Source organism: Thalassophryne amazonica, chromosome 21 (genome assembly GCF_902500255.1).
Source record: "Thalassophryne amazonica chromosome 21, fThaAma1.1, whole genome shotgun sequence".
Classification (NCBI taxonomy): domain Eukaryota; kingdom Metazoa; phylum Chordata; class Actinopteri; order Batrachoidiformes; family Batrachoididae; genus Thalassophryne; species Thalassophryne amazonica.
In genome coordinates, this window is record NC_047123.1 from 77,898 (window position 1) to 96,713 (window position 18,816).

At 39.7% G+C, this 18,816-nt stretch overlaps 1 protein-coding gene across 1 annotated transcript in view; it reads right to left on the bottom strand.

Annotated features, from left to right (window-relative positions):
• kcnk10a (potassium channel, subfamily K, member 10a) overlaps window positions 1-18,816 on the bottom strand; it is a 109,707-nt gene that overhangs the window by 69,674 nt on the left and 21,217 nt on the right. Inside the window, exon 2 of the mRNA XM_034162199.1 lies at window positions 9,059-9,444. Within this exon, the coding sequence (XP_034018090.1) occupies window positions 9,059-9,444 (386 nt within the window). The remainder of the gene's footprint in view (window positions 1-9,058; window positions 9,445-18,816) is intronic.

An 18,816-nucleotide genomic window follows, 5' to 3' on the forward strand; every position in this document is an offset into this window, starting at 1 on the left:
GCTATTTTGTACCCAAGATGGCACCACGAGTCACGTGACCTTTTTGTTTCACCCATCATGTCGTTACTCTCTCAATCAAAGGACTCTGCGGAGTACAGCTACTGCTTCTTCACACTGAAAGGAGCCAGATGAGGTGGTTCGGGCTTCTGGTGAGGACGTCCACTGGTCATCTCCCTAGAGAACTCTTATAGGCATGTCCAACTGGGAGGAGGCCACAGGAAAGGACATAGTGGAAGGATTAGATTTCCCAGCTGGTTTGGGAATGCCTCAGAATTTCCTGGGCAAAGTTAGAGGACTTGGCCGAGGATAAGGAAGTGTGGTGTGAGCTGCTTTGTGTACTACCACCATGATCCGAACCAAGATAAGCATCAGAAAATGAATGAATTTCAGTTGAGATATTGCATTTCTTATTTTTAGGATGAGCAGGATTTGTATGAGAACTCAATAAGGTGTAAATTATTCAATCATATTTATTTACATTTATAAAGATGCTTTCTGTTCCATCATGTTTAGACTTTCATGTTTCAATAAGTAAATGCTTTCAGCTTCTCTCTTTTTCCCTTGGAGGTCACCACACCAGATCAGATGTGGATCTGCATGTGGATTTGGCACAAATTTTACACTAGATGCCCTTCCTGATGCAACTTATTACATGGAGAAGGAGCAGGGGTGGTTTTCAACCAGGAACCTTCTGCTTTGGAAACAAGTAAAGGCCCCCTGACAGGAGCATGACTTTGATTCACGCACTTGCACCCCCGTCGTCGTGATGATCCCACCCGCTGTGTTCCCAGCTGGGCGCTGTTCTTTGTTCTACCAGCTGCCACGTGGTCTGCATTGTACGCTGTGTATATAAAATAATATAATCTTGGAAGTGAACATGCTGGATGTGGAGGTCCTGGGCTGGTGTGGTTACACGTGGTCTGCGGTTGTGAGGCTGGTTGGATGTACTGCCAAATTCTCTGAAACGCCTTTGGAGACAGCTTATGGTAGAGAAATGAACATTCAATACACGAGCAATAGCTCTGGTTGACATTCCTGCTGTCAGCACGCCAATTGCACGCTCCCTCAAATCTTGCGACATCTGTGGCATTGTGCTGTGTGATAAAACTGCACCTTTCAGAGTGGCCTTTTATTGTGGGCAGTCTAAGGCACACCTGTGCACTAATCATGGTGTCTAATCAGCATCTTGATATGGCACACCTGTGAGGTGGGATGGATTATCTCAGCAAAGGAGAAGTGCTCACTATCACAGATTTAGACTGGTTTGTGAACAATATTTGAGGGAAATGGTGATATTGTGTATGTGGAAAAAGTTTTAGATCTTTGAGTTCATCTCATACAAAATGGGAGCAAAACCAAAAGTGTTGCGTTCATATTTTGTTGAGTGTATATATATATATATATATATATATATATATATATATATATATATATATATATATATATATTTAGTAATTTTATGCCTCCAGCACCCTCTGAAAAGTGTCACTTCAGGTAAAAATTTTCCCACAAATGTCACAGTCATTTCTGGTTTTACATTGAGAAATATGAGAGGTTAATTCGACTTGAGTACTGAATTGGATGCCACACTTTTTACACTTCACTTCTGCAGCATGAATTTTCTCATGCCTAATCAAGTTGTCTCGATGAGAAAAAGTTTTTTTGCAACATTTGCACTTGTAGATGGATGTCTCTGATGAATGAGAAACCACATGTTTCTTAAGGAGATCAGCTCTTGTAAATGCAAGTCCACAAACGTCACACAAATGCTGCTTCTCGGCACTACCAGGGTCATGTAATTTGTAATGTCTCTTCAGGCTGTCTTTCCTTTTAAAGATCTTGTCACACACATCACAGCAAAACTGTGTTTTGGGCATCTAAAAAAAAGGCACAATACATTTGTCTGGTCACTCTGAGCTCTGGACATGTCACCAGTGAAGCAACGACAAAAGGCTATAGTGATTTAGACTAAAAAGGGTTAATTCAAATATGATGATGACAAAGTCTTTTTTTAAAGAGTACAGGACTATTCTAACTTCAGCATGCAACATGTGCAAAGAAACTGTTCAGGAAATTAGATGTGGTCCACGTGGCTGGCTGGCCAACAAGTTCACCACCACTGACCTAACCACAAGCTTCATACGTTTTTAAAGTTTTCATCATTATAAACAGATTTGTTTCATGCAAACTTGCATTCTATTAGGGTCTTGACCACTATTTACAATAAATAAGCAGAAAAAAAAAGTTTACATACCTTCGATAAGTGAAATTCACCAAAAAAATGTGGTGAAAACTTTCCACTCCAAAAACAAAGATGGCTTCTCCAGAGCACATGGAATTTAAGTGACACTAATTGATACTAATTGCCAATTAAGAAATTCAGTAGAGACACCTGGCATGATTTTAAGGAACTACAAAGGGCAATGTGAAAGGCTTTGTGCATTATCTTTCAGTTCAGAATTTTGTCCACCACCTCCGCCACATTCTGCCACAAAAAATCCACCTGACTTTTTTGCTTCATCAGACTGGAGCTGTGACATAACAAACTGAAGGCAAATCAAAATCAAATCAAATCAATTTTATTTATATAGCGCCAAATCACAACAAACAGTTGCCCCAAGGCGCTTTATATTGTAAGGCAAAAGCCATACAATAGTTACGTAAAAACCCCAACGGTCAAAACGACCCCCTGTGAGCAAGCACTTGGCGACAGTGGGAAGGAAAAACTCCCTTTTAACAGGAAGAAACCTCCAGCAGAACCAGGCTCAGGGAGGGGCAGTCTTCTGCTGGGACTGGCTGGGGCTGAGGGGAGAGAATCAGGAAAAAGACATGCTGTGGAGGGGAGCAGAGATAACCCTAACCCTAACCCTAACCCTAACCCAGGCGACACTGAAGGAAATTTGAAACTGCTGGCTAAGGCTAAGCGTAAATTTGGTAAGACTGTAATTCACGTCGGCAGTAATGACACCCGGTTACGCCAATCGGAGGTCACTAAAATTAACATTGAATCGGTGTGTAACTTTGCAAAAACAATGTCGGACTCTGTAGTTTTCTCTGGGCCCCTCCCCAATCGGACCGGGAGTGACATGTTTAGCCGCATGTTCTCCTTGAATTGCTGGCTGTCTGAGTGGTGTCCAAAAAATGAGGTGGGCTTCATAGATAATTGGCAAAGCTTCTGGGGAAAACCTGGTCTTGTTAGGAGAGACGGCATCCATCCCACTTTGGATGGAGCAGCTCTCATTTCTAGAAATCTGGCCAATTTTCTTAAATCCTCCAAACCGTGACTATCCAGGGTTGGGACCAGGAAGCAGAGTTGTAGTCTTACACACCTCTCTGCAGCTTCTCTCCCCCTGCCATCCCCTCATTACCCCATCCCCATAGAGACGGTGCCTGCTCCCAGACCACCAATAACCAGCAAAAATCTATTTAAGCATAAAAATTCAAAAAGAAAAAATAATATAGCACCTTCAACTGCACCACAGACTAAAACAGTTAAATGTGGTCTATTAAACATTAGATCTCTCTCTTCTAAGTCCCTGTTAGTAAATGATATAATAATTGATCAAAATATTGATTTATTCTGCCTAACAGAAACCTAGTTACAGCAGGATTAGCTTAAATGAGTCAACACCCCCGAGTCACACTAACTGCCAGAACGCTCGTAGCACGGGCCGAGGCGGAGGATTAGCAGCAATCTTCCATTCCAGCTTAGTAATTAATCAAAAACCCAGACAGAGCTTTAATTCATTTGAAAGCTTGACTCTTAGTCTGGAAGTCCCAAAAAACAGTTTTATTTGTTATTATCTATCGTCCACCTGGTCGTTACTGTGAGTTTCTCTGTGAATTTTCAGACTTTTTGTTTGTCTGACTTAGTGCTTGGCTCAGATAAGATAATTATAGTGGGCAATTTTAACATCCACACTGATGCTGAGAATGACAGCCTCAACACTGCATTTAATCTATTATTAGACTCAGTTGGCTTTGCTCAAAATGTAAATGAGTCCACCCACCACTTTAATCATATCTTAGATCTTGTTCTGACTTATGGTATGGAAATTGAAGACTTAACAGTATTCCCTGAAAACTCCTTTCTGTCTGATCATTTCTTAATAACATTTATATTTACTCTGATGGACTACCCAGCAGTGGGGAATAGGTTTCATTACACTAGAAGTCTTTCAGAAAGCGCTGTAACTAGGTTTAAGGATATGATTCCTTCTTTATGTTCTCTAATGCCATATACCAACACAGTGCAGAATAGCTACCTAAACTCTGTAAGTGAGATAGAGTATCTCATCAATAGTTTTACATCCTCATTGAAGACAACTTTGGATGCTGTAGCTCCTCTGAAAAAGAGAGCCTTAAATCAGAAGTGCCTGACTCCGTGGTATAACTCACAAACTCGCAGCTTAAAGCAGATAACCTGTAAGTTGGAGAGGAAATGGCGTCTCACTAATTTAGAAGATCTTCTCTTAGCCTGGAAAAAGAGTCTGTTGCTCTATAAAAAAGCCCTCCGTAAAGCTAGGACATCTTACTACTCATCACTAATTGAAGAAAATAAGAACAACCCCAGGTTTCTTTTCAGCACTGTAGCCAGCCTGACAAAGAGTCAGAGCTCTATTGAGCCGAGTATTCCTTTAACTTTAACTAGTAATGACTTCATGACTTTCTTTGCTAATAAAATTTTAACTATTAGAGAAAAAATTACTCATAACCATTCCAAAGACGTATCGTTATCTTTGGCTGCTTTCAGTGACGCTTTCTCTCCGATTGTTCTGTCTGAGTTATTTTCATTAGTTACTTCCTCCAAACCATCAACATATCTATTAGACCCCATTCCTACCAAGCTGCTCAAGGAAGCCCTACCATTAATTAATGCTTCGATCTTAAATATGATCAATCTATCTTTATTAGTTGGCTATGTACCACAGGCTTTTAAGGTGGCAGTAATTAAACCATTACTTAAAAAGCCATCACTTGACCCAGCTATCTTAGCTAATTATAGGCCAATCTCCAACCTTCCTTTTCTCTCAAAAATTCTTGAAAGGGTAGTTGTAAAACAGCTAACTGATCATCTGCAGAGGAATGGTCTATTTGAAGAGTTTCAGTCAGGTTTTAGAATTCATCATAGTACAGAAACAGCATTAGTGAAGGTTACAAATGATCTTCTTATGGCCTCAGACAGTGGACTCATTTCTGTGCTTGTTCTGTTAGACCTCAGTGCTGCTTTTGATACTGTTGACCATAAAATTTTATTACAGAGATTAGAGCATGCCATAGGTATTAAAGGCACTCCACTGCGGTGGTTTGAATCATATTTATCTAATAGATTACAATTTGTTAATGTAAATGGGGAATCTTCTTCACAGACTAAGGTTAATTATGGAGTTCCACAAGGTTCTGTGCTAGGACCAATTTTATTCACTTTATACATGTTTCCCTTAGGCAGTATTATTAGACAGCATTGCTTAAATTTTCATTGTTACACAGATGATACCCATCTTTATCTATCCATGAAGCCAGAGGACACACACCAATTAGCTAAACTGCAGGATTGTCTTACAGACATAAAGACATGGATGACCTCTAATTTCCTGCTTTTAAACTCAGATAAAACTGAAGTTATTGTACTTGGCCCCACAAATCTTAGAAACATGGTGTCTAACCAGATCCTTACTCTGGATGGCATTACCCTGACCTCTAGTAATACTGTGAGAAATCTTGGAGTCATTTTTGATCAGGATATGTCATTCAATGCGCATATTAAACAAATATGTAGGACTGCTTTTTTGGATTTGCACAATATCTCTAAAATTATCAATCAATCAATCAATCAATGTTATTTATATAGCGCCAAATCATTACTAGTTAAAGTTAAAGGAATACTCGGCTCAATAGAGCTCTGACTCTTTGTCAGCCTGGCTACAGTGCTGAAAAGAAACCTGGGGTTGTTCTTATTTTCTTCAATTAGTGATGAGTAGTAAGATGTCCTAGCTTTACGGAGGTTTTTTTATAGAGCAACAGACTCTTTTTCCAGGCTAAGTGAAGATCTTCTAAATTAGTGAGACGCCATTTCCTCTCCAACTTACGGGTTATCTGCTTTAAGCTGCGAGTTTGTGAGTTATACCACGGAGTCAGGCACTTCTGATTTAAGGCTCTCTTTTTCAGAGAAGCTACAGCATCCAAAGTTGTCCTCAATGAGGATATAAAAATACTGACGAGATAATCTATCTCACTCACAGAGTTTAGGTAGCTACTCTGCCCTGTGTTGGTATATGGCATTGGAGAACATAAAGAAGGAATCATATCCTTAAACCTAGTTACAGCGCTTTCTGAAAGACTTCTACTGTAATGAAACTTATTCCCCACTGCTGGGTAGTCCATCAGAATAAATGTAAATGTTAAGAAATGATCAGACAGAAGGGGGTTTTCAGGGAATACTGTTAAGTCTTCAATTTCCATACCATAAGTCAGAACAAGATGTAACGTATGATTAAAGTGGTGGGTGGACTCATTTACATTTTGAGCAAAGCCAATCGAGTCTAATAATAGATTAAATGCAGTGTTGAGGCTGTCATTCTCAGCATCTGTGTGGATGTTAAAATCGCCCACTATAATTATCTTATCTGAGCTAAGCACTAAGTCAGACAAAAGGTCCGAAAATTCACAGAGAAACTCACAGTAATGACCAGGTGGACGATAGATAACAAATAAAACTGTTTTTTGGGACTTCCAATTTGGATGGACAAGACTAAGAGTCAAGCTTTCAAATGAATTAAAGCTCTGTCTGGGTTTCTGATTAATTAATAAGCTGGAGTGGAAGATTGCTGCTAATTCTCCGCCTCGGCCCGTACTACGAGCGTTCTGGCAGTTAGTGTGACTCGGGGGTGTTGACTCATTTAAACTAACATATTCATCCTGCTGTAACCAGGTTTCTGTAAGGCAGAATAAATCAATATGTTGATCAATTATTATATCATTTACTAACAGGGACTAATGTTTAATAGACCACATTTAACTGTTTTAGTCTGTGGTGCAGTTGAAGGTGCTATATTATTTTTTCTTTTTGAATTTTTATGCTTAAATAGATTTTTGCTGGTTATTGGTGGTCTGGGAGCAGGCACCGTCTCTACGGGGATGGGGTAATAAGGGGATGGCAGGGGGAGAGAAGCTGCAGAGAGGTGTGAGTTTAATACCATCTGAAAGGAAAGATCCAAAGCTATAAATTGACACCTTATTTGCTATTATAGGCCTGGTTTTTGGTTATGAATTTTGAATTTTTTGGCCCCAAAAAATTTTCAGGTGTGACAAATCCACCTTTTTGGGGTACCCACTTCATGACGCATGACCATTTCAAAATTCTCTGTGCGCAATAGCACGCACCGGCACCCCTCTGGCGTCCTGTCTGCACCCATTAAAGACGAGTTTACTCTCCAGCACGACACACGTCGTGCTACTGCGTGAGTCAAAGGCATGCTCATGTCAGGGGGGCTTAGGTAAGTAAGTAAGTAATTTTTACTTATATAGCACCTTTCACAGACAAAGAAAGTCACAAAGTGCTTTACAAAAGGCACACGCAGATAAAAATTCTGTGAAAAATACAATTAACATCACAATAAAATAACATTAAGACACACACAGTGGTCATAAAAGAGCCCTCTCACTGCTATGGTTTGAATGCCTGGGGAAACAGATGGGTTTTAAGTTTGCTCTTAAAAACATTAACAGAGTCCAGTGAACAAAGAGACAAAAGGAGATCATTCTAGAGCCTCAGCGCATCGGCCTGGAAGGAGCGATCTCCTCGGGTCTTAAAATGGGTACGAGGGACCATCAGAAGGTTCTGATCCACTGACCTCAGGCTCCGAGCGGGAGTGTAGGGACATAACAGGTCTCTAATGTAGGAGGGAGCCTGGCCATACAAAGCTCTAAACGAAACGACACTGTGAGCCAATGAAGAGACTTTAAAATAGGAGAAAAATGAGTCCTTCTGTTCGAGTGAGACAGCAGCCTTGCTGCAGAATTTTGGACCTGCTGCAGACGGGACAGCTCCTTTTTGTTTAGACAGGAAAACAAACTGTTGCAGTAGTCTCAACGAGAAGATACAAACACATGAATAATCAACTCAAGATCATCTTTTGAAACAGTTGATCTGAGTTTGGAAATCTTCCTCAACTGGTTTTTGGTTTGCTGCTTGGAATGATGCTCAAATGACATTTCTTTATCGAAGATAACACTTGAACGCTTGATTTTGCAGATGAGCTCAAAAGACCTAAATACTGTTAATCCCTGGAATGACATCTTCGGGGGCAACCACCAGCACCTTGGTTTTATCCAAATTTAACTGTAGGGAATTTGCCCAGAGCCATTGTTTTATTTTCTCAAGGCAGTTCAGTAAAGAGTCCAATTTCTGGATCTCAGAGGCTTTAAATGAGCAGTAAATTTGGATGTCATCAGCAAATAAATGATAAGAAATATCAACAAAATCCTGGATAAATTTTCCAAAGTGAAAACATAGAGCAGAAACAAAATTGGGCCCAAAACGGAACCCTGGGGTACACCACACATCAAACTGGCAGAGTCAGAAATGATCTGATTTGCAGTGACACTAAAACTACAACCCTACAAATAAGAGGTGAACCACGCTAGAACAGTCCTTGACAAAACGACCGAATTGCACAGTCTTGTTTGTAGGATTTTATGATCGACAGTGTCAAATGCCAAGGAAAATGCACCGGTCTACTCTAATAAGACTAGACCGGTGCATTTTCCAAGTGCACTAACAAGTGCACTAACTGCTTGGTCACCACACTCAAAAAAATATTTTGAAAATGATCTTTTAACTTCCAGAGATGTTATGAAATAATCTGCACTTCAGTTTGGTTTGAACAAACTTCAGTGGTGTCCGGCAGAGTTTGGGTTTTGTGTGGAACATGAATGTAAGAAGATCAATAAGAAAGCTCAGTTTTCAAGAAATGTGAGCCCTCACTTGGGAACAAATCTACACCAGAGGAAATCCTGGAATATCGAGCACTGACTTGCAAGTTAGGTGCCGTCTTACCTTGATGATGGCCTCGAGCTCTTCTGGCAGCACACAGCGGTGCTTTTGGAGGAAGGCTGCTTTCTCCGCAGTGATAGTGATCTTTTGGTTGTTTTCAAAGGGCTGTTCCAGTGCTCGGAACACTAGGCCTCCAGCCACCAGATATGTAACCACCACAACAAAAACAGCCAAAACGGTTTTCAATTTCATCATGGTGAAAGGGGCAGAACCATCAGCTGTTGCCTCCATACTGCCCACCATAGCAGCAGGACGTGAGCAGATTGAGAGCCGTGGAACAGGGCAGCCCATGGGGTTCTGCATGGTGGCCACACTGGCATGAACCAGGCTAGACTGAAGCATACCTGGTCCCACTTTCTTTGGAGGTACCAAGTTCGTCTGGACTGCCACTGTATGAAAGGATACAACAAAAAAAAAATTAAAAACTGCACACATATAGTCACAATACAGCATGTTGATAATTACAACAGAAACCACATCAATTTATAATCTAAACCATTAGGGGTGGGCACCTCACTATTTAATTATAAAATGACTGATGTTTTGTGATAAGCTATCACAATACATCAATAATCACTTAGCCCTGTTAACCCGTTTATGCCAGCCATCCCTGGTGATAACCATGATAGAAACCACAACAATTCATCATCAAAACTTAATACACATTTTTACATTTTTTAGACATCCATCAAATGCAATCAGGTTTGCCTCTCTCACCCCTCCCCCATGTCCAAGTGCCATCCAAAATGATGTTAGTTTAAATTCTACTATTTGCTTTGCTGATGCATTTTAATGTCTGTCATTTCTGATGCAATTCTGAATTTAAAACTTGTGAATTATATTATATAGAAGGGATCGCTGATGTTATTTACTTCTGCCTTTTCCAGCACATGCGCACACAGACCAGTAGACAGAAAACTCCAGACACCAAGCAGATGCGATGAGAAAATATATTATTAGAAAATATATTATTAGCGATATTGTGAGAAATTCAATCTTGGAGACGACGTCCATGAAGGATTTCAAGTTTCTGGAGACATACAGTTATTTTATCAGTGGTCACGTGAGGGATCGCTGTTATCAGCCTACTGATGTCTGAGTTCTTTCTGCTGTCTGGTTCCATCTGTATGGGCTGAGTGCAGCAGCAGGATATGAAGGGTCAAAGTGATCAAACAAGTGACATTGCTGGCGTTGTGTGTTCGCCGCTCGTCTGATTTTCTCCAGTTTTCTCGTGTGTAATTCGGTTTTTAGTGGCTTGAGTGTAATTTTTATTTTGGATATGTACTTAACGTGGTTTTTGGTCCTTCAGTGTGCATTTTTAGTTATCTTTGATTGTTTATTGCCTGCTTTGCGCTGTACGATGCCGCATTTCACTCCCTCGGCTGGCGTGATGCTAAGCTACTCTGCAGCTGAGCTATGAAGCTTGAACAACAATAATGTCCCTCAGGACATTCTCGCTATCAGAGAGCTTGGCTTGTTCCGCCGACGTCGCTGTGTCCACAGAGGCTCCCGTAGAAAGTTTGTGTTCCATCGAACTGGGTCCTCTGTGCTGGTAATCTGGTCAGCTGAGCGCATTGGCGCTCGGCGCCCACGTCATCAGAGCGCTGCAGCTTCTGGGAATTGTAGTCCTGATGTGACGACAGCGGTTCTTGACACTCTCCGGGCGCTGGATGGAAAACGTGGAGTGGATTTTAAGATACTCAGGCCTATTCAAAGATGTCAGTCTGTCAAACCGACAGAAGTCTTCAGTTTGGGTCTTATTAACATCAGATCTTTGTCCTCAAAATCGCTGTTGATTAACGATCTAATTATGGATCATCATTTAGACATGATTGGGTTATGGGAAACCTGGCTCAAACCCACAGCTGTTCTTCCTCTGAATGAGGCCTGCCCACCAGGGTACACATTCAGTCACGTCTCGTGCGAAGCAAGGCGGGGTGTTGCTTTTATCTATAAATCCAAGTTTACCTTCTTGACTGTCGGGGGGCATAAATATAATTCGTTTGAGCATCTGACTCTCTGCTCTGCCCATGATGCTACATATTGTCAGGGTCAGAAGTATGGAAATCAGTCATGCCATGTTGTCACTGTTTATAGGCCTCCTGGCCCATATAGATGAATTTGGTGCATTCATCTCTAGCCTGTCAGCTAGTGTGGACAACATTTTGATTATTGGTGATTTTAATATTCACATAAATAAGCCTTCTGATCCCCTTTGCAAGTCATTTATGGAACTTGTGGATGCGCTGGGATTCCAGCAATGCATTCAGGATTCAACGCATACTAGTGGAAATACCCTTGATCTGGTACTCACATGTGGCCTTGCTGTCACAAACACTGACATTTTGCCTCTTGCCTCGGTGATCTCTGACCACTCATTTGTTAGGTATGCATTTATGTTGCCGCGCCTAGTGGATCGAAAGCCTTGTCTTTCTTTGCGGCGACGCATTACTCCTTCAATTATGATAGAACTCGAAGCCAGACTGCCTGAAATTTTGGCCTCGGGGTTAGAGAATATTCAATCAGTGGATAGTCTTGCGGATGGCTTGAACTCAGCACTCAAGGCCACACTGGACAAGGTTGTGCCTCCTCTCTTAAGGACACGCCTTCCCAAGGCATACTCACCTTGGTTTAATGGTTACCTGCGTGACCTTAGGCAGAAGGCTCAAGGTTTTGAACGGAAATGGCGTAGTTCTAAGTTAGAGGTGTTCCATCTTGCATGGCGAGATGCTGTCTTGGATTATAAGCAGGCACTACTGGCTACAAAGCGTGCCTATTATTCTGATTTGATTAATAAAAATAAGCATAATTCCAAGTTTTTGTTTGAAACTGTAGCACTTCTTATTCATGGACAGCCACCTGTTATTCACTCTCCTTTCTCAGCACAGGACTTCTTGGATTACTTCGAGAAGAAAATTGAGGATATTAGGTTAAGTATATCTCAGCAGGCTTTGGCTCAACCACTGCATACTGCTGTGGAGGTGGATGCGCCCACTGAGGTGGTATCCAGATTTACAGATTTTGATGGTATCTTGCTAGGCGCACTGACGAAGCTCGTGACGTCTACTAAAAGCACAACCTGTTTAATTGATCCTATACCAACAAAACTGTTTAAGGACCTGTGGCCCATTCTTGGACCAAATGTGCTGGAAATTATAAATCTCTCATTAACTTCTGGATCTGTTCCTAAGTGTTTTAAGTCTGCAGTGATCAAACCATTACTTAAAAAATCTAATCTCGACCCTAGTGTATTGAAGAATTACAGACCGATATCAAATCTGTCATTTTGTTCTAAAATCCTGGAAAAAGTAGTCTCGCGACAGCTCGTGGACTACCTCACTGAGAATAATCTTTTTGAGCCACTGCAGTCTGCTTTTAGAAAATTTCACTCCACAGAGACAGCACTTACTAAAGTAGTGAATGACCTTTTGCGAGCAATGGACTCGGATATCACTACAGTCCTGGTGCTGCTGGATCTTAGTGCTGCATTTGATACTGTGGATTACCATATTCTACTCAGTAGGCTGGAGAATCACTTTGGGATTACTGGAACTGCTCTTGCATGGTTGACGTTGACGTTGTACCTGTCCAGTCGTTCCTACTGTGTATTGTGTAATGGAACCTCCTCCGATCATAGAGACATGAAGTTTGGGGTTCCTCAGGGATCCGTTTTGGGCCCCTTGCTTTTTTCTCTTTATGTAGCACCCCTCGGGAATATACTGCGGCATTTTGGGATTCCCTTTCATTGCTATGCTGATGACACTCAATTGTATATGCCAATAACTGCTGGTAATCTTACTCACATAAAATCCTTGGAAGATTGTCTTGCATCAGTAAGAAGTTGGATGTCTAGTAACTTCCTACTTTTAAATTCTGATAAGACTGAAGTTATGGTTTTTGGTCCAGTGAGATATCGGCATAATACATAATTATTGTATGGCCTTGCCTTACAATATAAAGCGCCTTGGGGCAACTGTTTGTTGTGATCTGGCGCTATATAAAAAAATTGATTGATTGATTGATTGATTGAATTTGATCAGCTAGCATTTAGCTTAGGTCCGTGTGTTATACATCATACGGATAAAGTGAGGAACCTTGGAGTAATTTTTGATCCAGCGTTGTCCTTTGATCTCCACATTAGAGACATTACAAGGACTGCCTTCTTCCATTTGCGAAATATAGCGAGGATTCGTCCTATTCTGTCTATGGTTGATGCTGAGACTTTGATTCATGCATTTGTCTCTTCTAGATTGGACTATTGTAATGCTCTATTCTCTGGCTTACCGCAGTCCAGGATCAGGGGTCTTCAATTGGTTCAGAATGCTGCTGCCAGACTTTTGACACGGAGCAGAAAGTTTGACCACATTATGCCAATCTTGGCGTCCCTGCACTGGCTTCCTGTTTCTGCAAGATCGGATTTTAAAGTACTGATTTTAGTTTATAAAATTGTTCATGGACTTGCACCTCCCTATCTGGCTGACTTGATAAGCCCCTATGTACCGGCTCGGGCCCTGCGTTCTCAGGGTGCAGGACTTCTGTGTGTTCCCAGGGTGAATAAAAAGTCTGCCGGTCACAGAGCTTTTTCCTATTGTGCCCCAGCTCTGTGGAACGATCTGCCGGCACACATTCAGCAGTCGGACACTGTGGAGACCTTTAAATCACGTTTAAAGACTCATTTATTTTCCCTGTTTTATCATTAGTGTTATGATGTGTTTTTAATCTTGTATTCTTTTACTGCTGTTTTTCTTTTATGGTTGTTTTTATTGTGTTTTAAATTTTTAATTGTTTTTTATGTTGTGAAGCGCCTTGAGACGATTTTGACGTGAATTGGCGCTATATAAATTAATACATTTGAAATTTGAATCAAAATTAATTTAAATACTGAATGTGGTAAATATGAACGCAGTAAAACATAGAGTGTTTTAAAAATTAAAGCAATAAACTTTGAATGTGGTGAAAATGAAAGCAGTAAAACAATTAATGTGGTTAAAAGTGAAAGCAGTAAATATTGAATGTGGTTAAAAAATCAAAAGGGTAAAACTGGACTTGATAAAAATGGAAGGTGTGAAGTACTAAACATGAAAATGAGTGACGTAAAAAACAACATCTGATTAATATTGTCCCTTCGAAAATTAGAATTGTTAAATTTGGATGCCATTAAAATCACATTATGGTAAATATTAATCTTATACATATTATGTCTTAAAAATATAACATTGGCTAATTTAATTCACTCGATTTTAGTACCTCTACTTTACACACTTCAATTGTATCATTTGCTGTACTCGATTTAATGTTGAATGTTTTCATTGATTGATTCAATTGATTGATTGATTGAATGTTTTCATTCACTGCCTCAATTTTAAATCAAATCAAATCAATTTTATTTCTATCACGCCAAATCACAACAAACAGTTGCCCCAAGGCGCTTTATACTGTAAGGCAAAAGCCATACAATAATTACAGAAAAACCCCAACAGTCAAAATGACCCCCTGTGAGCAAGCACTTGGCGACAGTGGGAAGGAAAAACTCCCTTTTAACAGGAAGAAACCTCCAGCAGAACCAGGCTCAGAGAGTAGCAGTCTTCTGCTGGGACTGGTTACTGGTGGGACTGGTGTAACATTTTACCACAAACTATTGTACTGTGGTGTATAATTCTGCTGGATAACTTATACCAAACCAGAAGTAATTAATTCAGATATTTTGAACAACCAGTTTTACTGTCTGTTTACTTCCATTTACATTTATGGCCCTGTTAAATGTAAAACTTGTTTTACTACTGGATTTTGCTTAAACGGCTTTTCAAATTGTTAGAATTTAATTTAAATCAGTAAACCTTGGTAACTTTTACAAATCAAAAAGTAGTTTTGTGATGTTACACAAAAGTGGAGACATTTTAGCAAAAAGTACAAACGTTTAATCAAAATTCACAGTGAAACATAACCAGTGCATAACGTGTAGGCAAATGATGACAGGTATCCCATTCCGTGGCATGAACTTTTGCAGTGGTGTCTCTGAGAAAACCATCTGAAACATACACATACATATTTTAATTAGTTCTGTCAGGTTATTAAAAATAATGTAATTGACTACAGGGTTTGTGATTAGTTAATCAAAATGAATCATTTAATTGCAGGTATATTTTAAAAAAAATCTGTGTTTGGGGCATTTAATAATCTGTAAACAGGGTGTGGGTTATTTCTGTTACACATCAAGCAGGTATTAAGCTGTAAATTGATCTTAAAGTGGGAGAAGTGTCTATCTGTAATTTGGATGGGTTAAATGCAGACAAATTTCATTGTATTTATGTGTACAATGACAATAAAAGGCTGTATTATAAAGAATGCCTATAAAAACAGAATTGTGGGAGTTTCGAGGCTGATTCTTTCTGCACAATATGACGCCTTTAATAATTATCTTATGAAATTTCATATTTAAATTTGTCCATTGAACATTAAAATCTGGATGAAAAACAAATCAAACGTTTTTAATGCGTTTTAACCTGTTCGAGTTTAGTGACGACGTTAATTAACGGTCATTAAAACCCAATTAACATTTTGTGCATGAACGTCAGTAAATGCACAAACTCCCATGTTTGATTTTTAACAATAGTTATCAAAGCAAGTTACTTCAGTATAAAAAGTATTGACATCTAAGACATTTATTGCTCTCAGAAACGCGTCTTTATTTACAGACCAAGTCACTGACGTCTAAACAAAATGGAGCAAAGTGACTGAAGGTGTGATAGGTGATGTAATGAATTAGTCTAAATTAACGCTTTATTTTGACAACCACAATTTTAATACTTAATAGCGACAGCCTGCAGTTATTACTTATGAGCTAACGATTAGCTTACCGTCATGCTTTGTCTCTTCGTCTGTAGCAGCTCGTATCTTCTCATCTTCATATTGTATGAATTCCCAAAGTCTTCTGTACTTTTCAGGCGTTTCGTCTCGTCGCCAGCAACTTTCTCTTAAAAACTCACAGAGCAGCAATCACACGGAGTCCACCATTGTTCATATTTGTGTCGCGTATAAAACGACGTCACTGCAGTTTGCTCTGCTGACCCCGCCCATGTCGAGGAGGTACTATTTGTAGTGGAAAAGGATGCGCCTGGAATCGAGCCGAGTAGTGCTACTTTTGTGAAGTAGAAAAGCGCTTTTAGATTTGGGCGCTCTTCGCCTGCGACTCCCAATGGCGCCACCCCGTGGTCAGTGACATGCGCAGTGGCTCTGGACTACAAATTTCCGCTGTCCCAACAGTGGCTGCTGCCGTATTCCGATCCACCGGAAGTGAGCAAAATTGCACAGTTGACGCGGTGAATGATACAACTGAAGTGTGTAAAGTGGACCTGCTAAAATTGAGGCAGTGAATGAAAACATTCAACATTGGATTGAGTACAGCAAATGATACAATTGAAGTGGGTAAAGTAGGGGTACTAAAATCGAGGCAGTGAATTAAATTAACCAATGTTATATTTTTAAGTCATTTTAATGGCATGCAAATTTAACAATTCTAATTTTCAAAGGGGCAATATTAATCAGATGTTTTTTTTACATCACTCATTTTCATGTTTAGTACTTCACACCTTCCATTTTTATCAGCTCCAGTTTTACCCTTTTGATTTTTTAACCACATTCAGTATTTACTGCTTTCACTTTTAACCACATTGTTTTACTGCTTTCATTTTCACTACATTCAAAGTTTTACTGCTTTCATTTTACCACACTCTGTTTTACTGCGTTCATATTTACCACATTCAATATTTCAATTAATTTTGATCACTTTGACCCTTCATAGCAGGACGTGCTCTGAAGTTGAGGAACTTTTTAAACGTGGTCCAAAAAACACACTGGTGCACAGTTGGCCGGTGTGCACATTGTGTGTCAGGCTCAAGGTTGAGTAGGATTACTTTGAAAGAACACATGTATGTATGTACATACATTTGGATTACTTGTAATCTGATTACTTTTGGATTACTTTTGGATTACATTTCAAAATAATCCTACCCAACCATGCAGGCTGCAGTTCACCTGTGTTGACAGAGTCATTAAATGCAGTTCTGCATGTGCGTCCATGGTTGAAAAAGTGATGGAGAAAAAACAATGAACCAAAGGTTTCTCTTTGACCAAAAAAAAAAAAGCCACCATAAGGAGGTGGCAGCTTTAATTATGTACACCCGCACGGTACATACACCTGTGTGGATCACACGACTTCCCAAAAATTATATATGTGTGTGTGTGTGTGTGTGTGTGTGATGTATGTATTCATACATTTATACATTTTAACAACCTGAAAGCCACCAGACCAGCTAGAACCGAACCCTGGGTTCCTGGACAGTCTCCTCTGTGTTTCTTCTTGCCGGTTTTATTTCTTCCGCGGCTTACAGTCATTTTGACGCGGTGAGTCCAACTTTACACTTTGTGTTCATCCGTTTGTCTGCAAAATCGCTTTTATGCACGTGTTAAACTGTGTTTGATTTCAAAATGAAACGAAAATCAGACTGTTAGTTTGCACCCCTTATAATAACTTAAGTCACAGCTTATCGCCTAAATGTGGAGCTGCACAGAGAAAACCAAAGGAAAAAAGAAAAAAAATACAGAAGGGGAGGTTTGTTTTTAATGTGATGTGTTGGAACCAGTGATTTCTATTGGAACACAGGGTGAGCTCATGTGATCCATCTTCCACCTGTACTGGACACAATTCTGAGCCAAACCACATCTGATCCTTGAGACTAAATGCTGCAAAATTAAAATTTTTCAAATGCACTGTCATCCATCTGCATGTGATGTGTTTTTTTTATGCACGGCGCTGATCTGTCAGCGTGTGATGGATCACCAAGTGCACACAGTCAGTGGCTGCATTAACAGCTTTCTGCCTACCGGTGTGGCCCCGCCTGGCGCGTGTCATCATCGCGATTCCTTCTATAGGAACAATTTTTTTAATTGTGGCCAAAGTTTTCCCAGTGGCTATTTATTTTTGAACATTTCCTGAATAGATGGCTATGATTTATATTTACTAATCCTCAGTTTCTCCAACATGGAAGTTGATTCAAATATTTACTTTTTATCTTAGGTGTAATAAAAAAGCGGATCAGGTTTTTCCATGAAAACTCCCTCCATTTTGAGAACCAGTGGTTGTTTGGTGGTTTTCCCACTTTTTGCCAATCATTACTGGTTATTTCAGTAGTTAATTCCTTTTCCTCACTGTCTATGTTCTGTATTCATTATGAGTGCTTGGAAAAATTTGAATACAAGTCTCATCTTTCCTTCATATATGCTTTATTCATCATTTTGATCACTGTATTCTCTTCCATGGAAGGATTCATTTTGATTTCCCTGTTATAATCATTTCTTGCTTGCAAATAATGAAAAAAAAAATCATATTTATCAAAACTAAATTTATTTTTCATCTCCTCAAAACTCATTAGTTCACCCTCCTTTTCCAACAGCCGCCACGTTGTGATTCCTTTTATTAGCCATTGCTTAAATCCCAGCCCTTGAATAGGTTTGAAACTAGTAACATATGCTATCCAGTTTAATGCGTTCATATGTTTCTGTAGTTTATTTATTTTATATAACTCTATAATTCTTCTCAATTTATTGTATTGTTCTCTATTGGGATATTGTCCACATATTTTTCTATATCTTTCCACTTTGCTTTATAGTTTGGGTTACACCCAGTGGTGGGCACAGTTCCGATAATCCAATAACCGATAATTATCGAAGATAATGTTTTCATTATCGAATTATCTTTTTAG